Source organism: Melanotaenia boesemani, chromosome 2 (assembly GCF_017639745.1).
Source record: "Melanotaenia boesemani isolate fMelBoe1 chromosome 2, fMelBoe1.pri, whole genome shotgun sequence".
Lineage (NCBI taxonomy): Eukaryota > Metazoa > Chordata > Actinopteri > Atheriniformes > Melanotaeniidae > Melanotaenia > Melanotaenia boesemani.
Window position 1 is genome coordinate 3,941,872 of NC_055683.1, and position 13,701 is coordinate 3,955,572.

Consider the following 13,701-nt stretch of genomic DNA (forward strand, 5'->3'; position numbering starts at 1 on the left):
GTCCAGGTCAGAGTCCAGACCAGACGTGGAGAAGCTGCATTACGCTGTTCTGCTGCCAGTGGAGATGAAATTTTCACCAAATGTAGACACTTTTAACTCCAGGTTAAAAATATTTCTTTTCTCATATGTCTATGCATGAAATCTACATGGTAACTTTTTAATTTTTTAAAGCTTTTAATCGTTTTAATGTAATTTAAGATATTATTGTGATGTTCGCTATTTTTTTGCTGCCTTTTTCAAATAAATTGCCTTCTCAGAAGACAGTGTGAGGATCCACCAGACTCTAACTGGGATGGATCAGAACCAGAATCCAGACCTGAACCAAACCAGACATGTTGGTTTAACTCTGGATGGAAATCAAAGCTGAAGGAGGTCCAGCAAGATGTTAGACATGGAGGGACAGGTCTGCTCCGATAGTCGGAAAATAAGACTGTAACCTTCCAACAACAGATGGACAACAATGACTTCAGCGCTTCTTTATAAAAGTGTTTATTCTTCACAAACTCGTGGTTTATGGACACACTCGTGGTTTATGGACACACCTTCACACCTTACAGCTGGATGAGGAAAACAACAGTAAACTTTCTCAGATGTAGAGGTCACTTTCAGACCAGAGGAAAACAGTAAAACACACACACTGACACACATTCCCCGCCTGGATTCACATCATTGAGCAGCTAGCATTGGGAGAGGTGGTCCAGCGCAGCCACGTCAGCTTGTTCTCAGTGTAGGGTGGATATCGCAGGCCGTTGAGTCTCTCCAAAGCCCACCCACGCAGCATGCAGGACTTCCGGTGGCTGAACGCCTCGAAGCCCCAGCGCCCGTGGTAGCTGCCCCAACCGCTGGCTCCTGGACGGACGAGCAACAATCAGCCAATCAGACAGGAAGTAACAGAATGGGAGGCTGTAACCTCCAGGTAGGAGAAGACAGATCAGATTCCTACTGAGGATGATCAACAGCAAAACGTCTAATGTCACATGACAACCTTACCAGCTGATTTTATCTCACACACTGTGTCATCATATTTCAGTAAAGGTCTTTTTTAAAGTGGAGGAATTCTATTTTTTCATTCATACATCCCCAGAAGATGCAGACACGTCACATGACACCAGTGCACTCTGCAAGTCTGTAGGTGGAAGACTGGTCAACAAGAACAGGTTCAGGGTCAACAATCAGTTCAGTAAACCCTCTTTCCTCTCCTCTCACCCCCAACTGGTCCAGGAAGACGGCCGTTCCTGGAGGTTTTCTTCTCCACTGTCTCCTTTTGCAGCTCAGGGTGGCTCAAAGATTTGATCCAATCCATTGGTTTGCTTAGGAAGGTCATTATTGTTATGAACTGGTTTATATGAACACAGTAATAGTAAAAATTCGACTATGTGAGTCTGCTTTAATTATAACTGGACTACAATGAATTGGATTGAATTGAAATGATTACTTGTGAATTGGCAATAAACACAGTTGAACTGAAATAAAGACCAGATCATGTTGGATGAAGCTGATCTAACCAGGGTGGTATATGGTATGAATTCTGATTTATTTTTTCCCCCTCTGTTTTCACTCAGAACATTGCCTCTACTCAGGTTCCCGCTTCATCCAGAGCTGTTTCACCACTCTGGTCCAGTTCAGTCCTCCTTCTCCACCCAGTCTCATAGAGGCTCCAAATACGAGCTCTGAGGTTGGAGGTTGAATAAACCCTACGTGTAAACCCTGAATCCGACTCACTTGTTGCTCACATGTTCCTTGTTGCTCTGCAGATGCTACAAACTTCCATCTTTATGCATCTAAAACCAGTAAAGTGTAACCCAGTTCCGCATCAGACATTACTTTAGTAATTCCTAGGACTACTTTACTCATTCCTAGGAGTGCATTCCTTCCGGGGACTCCCTCATTCTGCTGGGGGACTTCAATGCTCACGTGGGCAATGACAGCGAGACCTGGAGGGGCATGATTGTGAGGAACAGCTCCCCTGATCTAAATCTGAGTGGTTTTTGTTATTGGACTTCTGTGGTCATCATGGATTGTCCGTAACGAACACCTTGTTCAGGTATAAGTTTCCACATAGCACCAGAACACTCTGGGCTGCAGTTCGATAATCGACTTTGTAGTCGTATCGTCGGACTTGCGGCCGCAGGTCTTGGACACCCGAATGGAGAGAGGGGCGGAGCTTTCAACTGATCACCACCTGGTGGTAAGTTGGCTCAGATGGTGGTGGAGGATGCCGGTCAGGCCTGGAAGACCCAAACATGTTGTGAAGGTCTGCTTGAAACGTCTGGCAGAGTCCCCTGTCAGAAAGAGTTTCAACTCCCATCTCTGGCAGACCTTCAACCATGTCCTTGGTGAGGTGGGGGACATTGAGTCCGAGTGGGCTGTGGTCTTTGCCTCTATTGTTGATGCAGCCAACTGGAGCTGTGGCTGTAAGGTCGTTGGTGCCTGTCACTGTGGAAAACCCCGTACTTGTTGGTGGACACCAGCAGTAAGAGATGTCACCAAGCTGAAGAAGAAGTCATATCAGGCCTTTTTGGCATGTGGGGATCCGGAGGAAGTTGATGGGTATCGGCAGGCTAAGCGGAACGTGGCTTTGGTGGTAGCTAAGGCAAAAACTCGGGCATGGGAGGAGTTTGGAGAGGCCATTAAGAATGACTTCTGGACAGCTTTGAGGAGATTCTGGTCAACTGTAGGGCTGTCTTGGTTGACACGCCTCTGCAGCATCGCGTGGACATCAGGGACAGTTCCCCTGGACTGACTGACTGTGGTCCCCCTCTTCAAAAAGGGGGACCGGAGGGTGTGCTCGAACTACTGGGGGATCACACTCCTCAGCCTCCCTGGTAAGGTCTATTCAGGGGTGCTGGAGAGGAGTTTTCATCGGACAGTTGAACCTTGGATTGAGGAGGAGCAGTGTGGTTTTTGTCCCAGTCATGGAACAGTGGACCAGCTCTACACCCTCTTCAGGGTCTTGGAGGGGGCATGGGAGTTTGCGCAACCAGTCTACATGTGCTTTGAGGACTTTGTGTTCGACTGTGTCCCCCAGGGACTCTTGTGGGAGGTACTCCGGGAGCATGGAGTGCCGGACCCACTTGTATGAGCTGTCCGGTCCCTGTACGACCGGTGTCAGAGCTTGGGCTGCATCACCGGCAGTAAATCAGAATCATTTCCAGTAAGGGTTAGACTTAGCCAAGGCTGCCCTTTGTCTCTGATACTTTTCATAACTTTTATGGACAGAACTTCTATGTGCAGCCGAGGTGTTGAGGGGATCCGGTCTGGTGGCCTCAGGATTGGGTCTCTGTTCTTTGCAGGTGAAGTGGCTCTGTTGGCTTCATCGGGCCACAATCTTCAGCACTCGCAGCACCTCCAAATCCAAAACCATGGTCCTCAGCTGGAAAAGGGTGCAGTGTTTTCTCTGGGTCAGGAATGAGGTCCTGCCCCAAGTGGAGAAATTCAAGTATCTCGGGTTCTTGAACTCGGGGACGAGTGAGGGAAGGATGGAGCGGGAGAACGACAGGCGGATCGGTGCCGCGTCTGCAGTGATGCAGACTTTGCATCGGTCTGTCTTGGTGAAGAAGGAGCTGAGCCAAAAGGCAAAGCTCTCGATTTACCGGTCGATCTACGTTCCCACCCTCTCTTATGGTCACGAGCTGTGGGTAGTGACCGAAAGAACAAGATCACAAATACAAGTGACCAAAATGAGTTTTCTCTGCAGGGTGGCTGGGCTCTCCCTTAGGTTAGAAGCTCGGTGATCCACGAGGGGCTCGGAGTAGAGCCGCTGCTCCTCCACATCGAGAGGAGCCAGATGAGGTGGCTCGGGCATCTGGTTAGGATGCCTCCTGGACCAGAATTCTTATGATTACTTTACTCATTCCTGTAACTACTTTATTCTCTGGTTTCCACAGAAATTAATGTGGTTTTCTTTTAGGAGGAGATAACATTTACATTTTCTACTGTTTTCCAGGTGAATTCACTCTGACAAATTAACACGTCATGATTCATACACTTTCTCTAGAGACCAAGCTCATACATACAACCCTTGTTGTCTTAAAGATATACTTCATTTAGTTTGGGTATGTCAGGAGCCAGGAAAAGTAGACCTCTTGATGAAGATGTTAAAAGTGGTTGCAGTCAGTCATATTATCGAGCACACATTAAACTGGTCTGGGATGAGGCTGACAGACAGGTTGGAATATCTTTAGTCTGCAAGGAAGTGCTGTGACGGTCCAAGTCTGTAGAAGTGTAGTTCTGCTCTGAGGGTCCAAGATTATCCAGACCTAATGCTGTTCAGCAAGCCTGCCTGAAATCAGTTTTCTATCAAAACTTGGGAAAATGTGGTTTTTGGAAGTTGTTTTGTGACAGCAGTGAACGGTGTCCTTAACTTCTGTCTGAGCTGGTGTCAGCAGTGGGAAACACCTACCGACACCTCCAAATGGCAGACTAGGAAGAGTCATGTGGATGATTCCATCGTTGGCACAGAATCCTCCGCTGCTGGTCTTCTCCATCACTGTCTTCACCACCTTCATGAAGGAAGGACAGCGTCACTGAAACACTGAACATATCCCCAAGTTCTGACCAGCGGAGTCTGAGTCCTTACCGAGGATTCATCAGAGAACACGTAGAGAGCCAGAGGCTTTTCTTTTCTGTTCACCAGCTCGATGCCTTTCTCAACAGACTCTGCGGTGAGGATGGGCAGGAGGGGGCCGAAGATCTCCTCTTTCATCAGGGCATCATCCTCAGCCACGTCCACCACTACTGTGGGAGCTACACAGATAATGAAGACAGGAGAAAATTTAAACTAAACACAGACTTTGATTTTGACTTGAAACATTTTTTTGTCCTTCTTTTTTTTCTTTTTGCAAATTTTCTAATTTTCTGTTAAAAAATATACAACCCAGGAATTTCACAAATTTAAACCTGTGTATGAGTCTCATTCGCTTCACTTCTCCTGTAAGTAGTCGAACCTTTGGCCCAATCATTTAGGTTCCTTAACATTTGGTGGAATTTAACCTAAGTGGATAGCTCTGTAGTAATAGGGGTGTTACAATAGTGAATCTGATGGAGAAACACGTCTGGAAAAAGTTGGAACAGGAGCATCAAAAGGCTGGAAAAGTAACTGGTACAAACCAGAAACACCTGGAGGAGCTTTTGATGATTAATCAGGTTACCTGGCAACAGGCCAGTAACATGACTGGGTATAAAAGGAGCATTTTAGAGAGGCAGAGTCTCTCAGATGGAAAGATGGACAGAGGTTCACCAATCTGAGAAAAACTGATCTAAAACTATGGAACAATTTCAGAAAAATGTTTCTCAGAATTTGAATATCCACCATCTACAGTGTAGAATATCATCAGAGAATCAGGAGGAATCTCTGTGTGCATGGGACAAGGCTGGATGCTGGTGATCTTCTGCATTAAAAGCAGACATGATTCTCTACTGGAAACCACTGCATGGACTCAGGATGACTTCCAGAAACCACTGTCTATAAACACAGTTCACCCTGAAACCTACAAATGCAGGTTAAAGCTCCATCATGCAGAGAAGAAGCCAGATGTGAACAGGATCCAGAACCAGCGCCGTTTTCTCTGGACCAAAGCTCATTTAAAATGGTCTGAGGCAAAGAGGAAACCTGGATGAAGATGTGAACTAGTTTGTGGAAAGCATGGGCGGCGTGTCCTGCAGACTAAAGAGGAGAGGGAGCATCCAGCTTGTTATCAGTGGACAGGTGAAAAGCTGCATCTCTGATGGGATGGGGCTGCATTAGTGCCTATGGAGTGGGCAGCTTCCACATCTGTGAAGCTCCATCAATGCTGAAAAGTACATGGAGGTTTTAGAGCAACATCTGCTCCCATCCAGACAACATCTCTTTCAGGGAAGGCCTTGCAGATTTCAGCAAGACGATGCTGAACCACCCTGGAACTACTTTTTACACCGTGCTGAACATCACCCTGGAACTACTTTTTACACCGTGCTGAACATCACCCTGGAACTACTTTTTACACCATGCTGAACATCACCCTGGAACTACTTTTTACACCGTGCTGAACATCAACCTGGAACTACTTTTTACACCGTGCTGAACATCAACCTGGAACTACTTTTTACACCATGCTGAACATCAACCTGGAACTACTTTTTACACCGTGCTGAACATCAACCTGGAACTACTTTTTACACCATGCTGAACATCACCCTGGAACTACTTTTTACACCGTGCTGAACATCACCCTGGAACTACTTTTTACACCGTGCTGAACATCACCCTGGAACTACTTTTTACACCGTGCTGAACATCACCCTGGAACTACTTTTTACACCATGCTGAACATCACCCTGGAACTACTTTTTACACCGTGCTGAACATCAACCTGGAACTACTTTTTACACCATGCTGAACATCACCCTGGAACTACTTTTTCCACCGTGCTGAACATCACCCTGGAACTACTTTTTACACCATGCTGAACATCACCCTGGAACTACTTTTTCCACCATGCTGAACATCACCCTGGAACTACTTTTTCCACCGTGCTGAACATCACCCTGGAACTACTTTTTACACCATGCTGAACATCACCCTGGAACTACTTTTTCCACCGTGCTGAAGATCACCCTGGAACTACTTTATTTTCTACTGGGAATAAAATGTGGCTTTATGAGATTTATAAATCACTAAAGTCTTGTTTTATTTACATTTTACACTGAGACCTGACTCTGATGGAAAACCAATAGACGAGGACATTTCTATAGAACAGCGTTTGGAACGAGTATAAGGATTTTTTTTTCTTTTTGTTCCAACATGGAAACTTCTTCAAACAGATGACCTGCATATAAACTCTACTGGAATCCCGCCTCCTCTTTATACTGAATTTATTTCAGTTTTGGGGAATTTAAAACAAAATTCAGGGCTCTCTGACCAACAGAACTCTGAAGCTGGCAGGATTGTTCTACTAATGCATCTGCAGAAGGCAGATTAAGATGATTTTTCTAATTTAAAGTGAATTAACAAACCTTCGAACACATCAGACCTCATAGGAACTGCAGTGGTTTAACATCTCACTCATTGATGAACAATTTAAGTGTTAAATCCATCATGTCTTCATCATATCAGCTGACATGATGTCCACTGACTCACCGATGTACTTGTCCTCCTGGTTGGACTCTCCTCCCACTACAACCTTTCCTCTGGTCTTTCCCAGCAGTCCCATCAGTCGGGTCCAGTGTCGGGGCGACACGATGCGGGCCAGGTCAGGACTCTTCTGTGGCTCGGTGCTGTAGAAGTCCTCCAGAACCTGGCGGATTAACGGCAGCAGGGCGTCTCTGGTAGCCGTGGAGCACACCACGTAGTCCGGGGCCACGCAGCTCTGGCCGGCATTAAAGAACTTGGACCAGACCAGGCGGCGAGCAGCAATGGCTATGTTCACGTGACCGTATATGAGGCAGGGACACTTCCCACCCAGCTCCAACGTCACTGGGGTCAGGTGGACTGAGGCCGCCTGCACCACGGTCCGGGCCACAGCCTGAGATCCTGCAGGACAGAGAAGACGGTCAAACAGGAAGGACGGCAGGACCTCTGTCAGTCCGTCCATCACTAGATGGGCTCTTACCTGTGTAGAAGATGTGGTCAAACCTGATCTCCAGGAGGGCCTTGGTCTCCTCTGCTCCACCACGAATCACTGCATAACAGTCCTGTGGAAGCACCACCTGAAGTTGTGATGTCTGCTGAACACACTCATCCCAACACTCAGAGAAGTCAGCAGGCTACAGGAGTAGAAACCAAATCACTGGCGTTACCTGGGACAGGTACTTTGGGATGAGCTCAGCAACCAGACTGTCGGTGGCCGGGCTGACCTCTGAAGGTTTGATGACCACACAGTTTCCTGGTCAGACACATTAAGAGGACATCAAGCTGGAAGCATTTCTTCAAGTTTGAAACCATATATCATCGAAACTTCAACAATTCTGTGTTAATATTTTCATTTGTCAGGAGACAAGCATCGTATGACCCAACATTTAGACAGAACTAAAAGTCTGTTCATAAAATCTCTGTAATAATAAACAGAATATTTCTGTCAGTCTCATTCAGCTCTGGAGGGATTTTCACCTACAACCATCTCCAGGGTTTCCAGAGAATGGTCTGAAGAAGAGAAAACATCCAGAGCAGTTGTCTGGACCAGGATGTAGCAGAAGACACACCGGGTGCCTCCTGCCAGCTAAGAACAGGAAACCGAGGCTACAATTGACACACACTCACCAACACTGGACAATAGAAGATGGAGAAACGTCGCTGGTCTGATGAGTCTCTATTTCAGCTCCACATTCAGATGCTCGGCTCAGAATTTGGTGAAAACATCATGAAAACATGGATCCATCCTGCCTTGGATCAACGCTTCAGGCTGGTGCTGGTTTAACCAGCACAGCCTACCTGAGTATTGTTGCTGACCATGTCCACCCTTTTATGACCACAGTGGAGCATCTTCTGATGCTACTTCCAGCAGGATAATGCACCATGTCACAAAGCTCAGATCATCTCCACCTGCTTTCTAGAACATGACGGGCTGAGATATAAATCACAGCAGGACGCTTCACTATCACAGTAGCTGGCTGGTGGTGGTAGACAGGGTTTATAGTTCAGTTATGCAGGGGCGAGTCTAGAAAAGTTCTGATCGGGGCCCGGGTGGGGATACTGATCAGGAAATGGGGACACAAATGAGACCTTTTTTAGAGTCTTGACTTTATGAAATATTTAACAAATTTTTAAAACTAAAGTGATCGTTGGATGTAAAAATGTGACGAAAATCCCAAGTGAAGGTCATTTAAGATGAAATATTTCTAAGTTTTGGCTTGCTCTTTCTGTTGATGCAGTACAGTAAAAACAGGTATATTTTAGACATAGTCACGAATGGTGATTTATCACAGTTAATACTTAAGCTGGATTTATACTTGCGTGGCATCTGCGTACGGTAGGGTTGGTGCAGCTGACACTAGGGAAATATGCTCTTGCACTCAAGAAACACGTATTCACAAACCGACCAATCACAAGGGAGGACTTCCACGTAACCGCGCTGCAAGCAGAAGTTCACATCAGGTCTGGAAGAGGTGCTAGTCGAGCATCCGCAGAGCCGTACCTGACCTTACGTAGACACTGCGCTAGTATAAATCCAGCTTAACAATTTCCAAGGTTACTCTACTCCAAGGCTATATATATATATAATACTTTATATCTTTCATGAATACCTTTATTCTGTGTGGTTATTTTCTCACTAGTAGCAGGTAAAAAAAAAAAAAAAAAGCATTTCAGTCTGCATTGTTCAATGTATAATTGTACATGTGACAACTAAAGCTTATCCTGTCTGATCTTATCCAACATTACATACAAAAAACTACAGATACCTGCAGCGATGGCCCCGACCATGGGCAGTATCAGCAGCTGTAGGGGGTAATTCCACGGCCCAATAATCAGAACTACTCCTAAAGGTTCCCTCCGAATGGAACAATCATCAAACTTTGTGGCCTGAAAAACAAGACAGGACATGAATCTCAGTGTACCTGACATTTCAGGTGATGAACCTATGGAGGGAGAAAAGTGCCACAATTAAAAAATGTGAATACAGCATTGAGTAGATAATTGAAAGTGTCAATTTATTAAAATTAGAAATAAGCCCAACTATTAAATAACTAACTATTAATAACTACTTCAATTGTCAATACTCCTCTCATACCATGTCTGACAGCATCGCCTTCATTTAGAAACAAACACATAAACAGGAAGAAATATCCTGCAGGGCTCTAGCACCATTTCCAACTTCTGTAGTTTATCAAGATCAGCTGTTCAAAGGTTGCTCCCTGCAGGATAATCGGGACGGCTCTGCTGTAGCTCCATCCTGGTCTGTCCTTAGAGTAGAATGAGGGCTCTCCGAATCAGCTGTGTGCTGCATGGTAGGTGGTATTTAAGACCCGACGTGCTGGCGGTAACTCTGCTCACATTGACAATAGATAAAAATGCCCTCAGTCCTGTCCAGAGAAGCATCTTGCAGAGCTTTAAAGCTAAACTGCCAACGTAAAAGACACATCCTGTGTCTGTGAGGATGTTTGAATTAATTTGAGTCCAGAGAAATAACGGTTATTTGACCAAAACTTGATTCTGTAGTCAGCCTCCCATTCTCATGCTCAGACAGGAAGTATGTTGGTCTTTTTTTTAATGTGGTCAATATTTGTGAATAAACAAGTGGATGGCAGAGCTCTATGGTTGTTTTACCGTTGGTGAAGCCAACTATGCCGCCTCAACGTGTAAGACAGTCTGTAAGCTGATGAAGTGGTTAATAGACTCTTGTTAAAAGCGAAGAAGGCTGTTGACCTCGATTCAAGGCATTGTGGGTCGGTGGAGGGAATACTTTGAAGACCTCCTCAATCCCGCCCTGTTGGGGGACCCTGGTGTTGGCTCTCCCATCTTTGGGGCTGAGGTCACTGAGGGGGTTGAAAAGCTCCTCGGTGGCAGGGCCCCAGGGGTGGATGAGGTCCGCCCAGAGTTCATCAAGGCTCTGGATGCTGTAGGGCTGTCTTGGTTGACACGCCTCTGCAGGATCCCATGGACAGTTCCCCTGGACTGGCAGACTGGGGTGGTGGTCCCCCTCTTCAAAAAGAGGGAATGGAGGGTGTGCTCCAACTACAGAGAGGGATCACACTCCTCAGCCTCCCTGGTAAGGTCTATTCAGGGAAGCTGGAGAGGAGATTCCATCGGACAGTTGAACCTTGGATTGAAGAGGAGCAGTGTGGCTTTTGTCCCAGTCGTGGAACAGTGGACCAGCTCTACACCCTCTTCAGGGTCTTGGAGGGGGCATGGGAGTTTGCGCAACCAGTCTACATGTGCTAAGACTTGGTGTTCGACTGTGTCCCCCAGGGACTCTTGTGGGAGGTACTCCGGGAGCATGGAGTGCCAGACCCACTTGTACGAGCTGTCCGGTCCCTGTACGACCGGTGTCAGAGCTTGGTCCGCATCACCGGCAGTAAATCAGAATCATTTCCAGTGAGGGTTAGACTTAGCCAAGGCTGCCCTTTGTCTCTGATACTGTTCATAACTTTTATAGACAGAACTTCTAGGTGCAGCCGAGGTGTTGAGGGGATTCGGTTCGGTGGCCTCAGGATTGGGTCTCTGCAGATGATGTGGTTCTGTTGGCTTCATCGGGCCGCAATCTTCAGCTCTAACAGCACCTCCAAAACGATGGTCCTCAGCTGGAAAAGCGTGAAGTGTTTTCTCTGGGTCAGGAATGAGGTCCTGCCCCAAGTGGAGGAGTTCAAGTATCTCGGGGTCTTGTTCACAAGTGAGGGAAGGATGGAGCGGGAGATCGACAGGCGGATCGGTGCCGAGTCTGCAGTGATGCGGACTCTGCATCGGTCTGTCGTGGTGAAGAAGGAGCTGAGCCAAAAGGCAAAGCTCTCGATTTACCAGACGATCTACGTTCCTACCCTCACCTATGGTCACAAGCTGTGGGTAGTGACTGAAAGAACAAGATCGCGAATACAAGCGGCTGAAATGAGTTTTTTCTGCAGGGTGGCCGGGCTCTCCCTTAGAGATAAGGTGAGAAGCTCGGTGATCCGGGAGGGGCTCAAAGTAGAGTCGCTGCTCCTCTGCATCCAGAGGAGCCAGATGAGGTGGCTCGGGGATCTGGTCAGGATGCCTCCTGGACGCCTCCCTGGTGAGGTGTTCTGGGCACGTTCCACCGGGAGGAGGCCCCAGGGAAGACCCAGGACACGCTGGACGGACTACATCTTTCAGCTAGCCTGGGAACGCCTCAGGATTCCCCCAGGTGAGCTGGTGAATATGGCCGGTGAGAGGGAAGTCTGGCTTTCCCTGCTTAGACAGCTGCCCCCATGACCTGACTCCGGATAAACGGCAGAAAATGGATGGATGGATGGATGGTTTAAATGTCAGTAGCTGATAAAAATGGGAAATAAATTTATTTTGTAAAAAAATATTAAATTATTTCTCTACTTATTTCATGTTTGTAGCCGTTGATAAATAATCCTGTTATCACGGATCATTGTGGATTTACCAGATAAGAGTCTCTGAATAAAACTACATTTAGTGGCTGCATTGTAAACCTCCTGGACGGGATAGAAATACCTGGAAAACTTCCGTAGATCACCTAAAGGGTAACTATCCATCACAGTTTACCCCACAGAGCTGCACACTACCATTCCTGAGACACTGAGGAGGATGGAATACATAGACCTCAGGGATGTGGGGAGATCTAGAGGGGTTTTAAGGGTTCATGACAATGCTCTATTTATGTTATTTCATGGTGACATTTTTCTCACTCCACAGAATCAACTATGTAACATAAAAATTAAATAAAAAGATGATAAACTGTTAGACCCACCAGGTTTGTGGCTGCGTACTCCGGCTGCATCCAGCTGCTGATGTTGGAGATGGCATGATGCAGCTCGTTGGTTATTATTTCAATCTCAGCCAGGATGGTCTCAAACTTTGGCTGATGTTCAGTAAGAGAAACCAGAAAAGGACGTTAGGATTTCCTGACATCTGTACTGTACACTGAACACATCAAAGATCAGTTCAAGTTAGTGAACCAGTTCTCCATCCAATCAGAGGTGTTGTAACATGATCAGGAAGACAACGACAACCCTCTGGCTTCTGTTCTGTAATTCCATCCGTGTGCTATTATTCGTGTATCTGTGCATGTCGGACACGTGATCTTTACCTTGGCCAGGTCTTGGTGCAGAGCATCTATAATCTGCTCCTCGTTGTCTCTCATCATGGACATGAGCTGCTTCAGCTGGGATCTCCGGAACTCTACTGGAAGTGTGACTCCGGACCGGAAGGCTGACCGTAGCCGGTCCACCACCTCTTTTTGGGGATCCATATCCTCACCTGGACCACAGAGACCCGGATGTGGATTTTAGAAATATACTAAGATAACACAAAGTTTACAATAAGGTTACTGGAATGACATGTTTAAGACAGCATCCCCGTTACCCGCTTCGGTATCCCCGGTACCAACTTAGGTACTAGCCTCGGTATCCCCGGTGCCGGCCTCGGTGACTTAGCTAAAGACAAGCATGCTTCCCGGGAAATATTCTTTAAATGTATGTAAAAAAAAAAACATCTGGAAAAGCACGCGGGGAATTTTTCAAACTTTAACTTGAAGGATCACGTGACTCAATCACGACCAAACACTACAGATAAAATCACATTCCCGTACGGTTTTCCTGAGTCTGGAAACTAATTAAATCATCCCGAGGCTCGCGCGCCAGACAGTTAAACAGTCAGCCAGACAACAGCACGCGCTCATCAGCTGATTGCTTAAAACTGAGCTTGTTTGGACTCGGAGGATTTCTCAGACAGTCTAGTTTCTTCCGCGTTCAGGACTCTTCACACCACAAACCCCTCTCTCTGTGGATCCGAACCCGTCCCACCGAACCCTGCCTTGACCCAGAACCCCGGATCTCTGGTACCTGTTGCCGAATCCGTCTCCTCTCTGGGCTCCAACACACTTCGCTCTTCGTTTCCGGGTCCTGATCCCGCTTCCTCTCTGCCAGTCTGGGATGGAAGTCTCTGGTCGAGCTGGAAAAACGAGTCCAAACTGGTCAGGTGAGACTAACCAGACCGGGCATGTTGACGGGAGTTGGATTAGACCGAACCGGCTTCTTCCTCCCAACCTCCGGTGCAGAGTCATCCTTAAAACGTTTTAATCCAAAGTA

General features: G+C 46.8%; 1 protein-coding gene across 2 annotated transcripts; it reads right to left on the bottom strand.

The window, feature by feature from the left end:
• Positions 1 to 478: 478 nt before the first annotated feature.
• aldh3b1 (aldehyde dehydrogenase 3 family, member B1) lies at positions 479 to 13,643 on the bottom strand. Of its 2 annotated transcripts, none has more exons than XM_041970810.1 (10): positions 13,456 to 13,643; positions 12,702 to 12,871; positions 12,363 to 12,473; positions 9,376 to 9,496; positions 7,777 to 7,862; positions 7,590 to 7,671; positions 7,118 to 7,510; positions 4,580 to 4,746; positions 4,403 to 4,502; positions 479 to 849 (listed from the first exon to the last, which is right to left on the bottom strand). In XM_041970810.1, exons 2-10 carry the CDS (start codon positions 12,861 to 12,863, stop codon positions 662 to 664), a joined length of 1,410 nt encoding a protein of 469 aa, XP_041826744.1. In that variant the 5' UTR covers positions 12,864 to 12,871; positions 13,456 to 13,643; the 3' UTR covers positions 479 to 661. The 2 variants fall into 2 exon arrangements, with proteins under 2 accessions (XP_041826744.1, XP_041826753.1); XM_041970819.1 differs by having other exon boundaries at positions 13,386 to 13,574.
• Between the last annotated feature and the right edge of the window lie 58 nt (positions 13,644 to 13,701).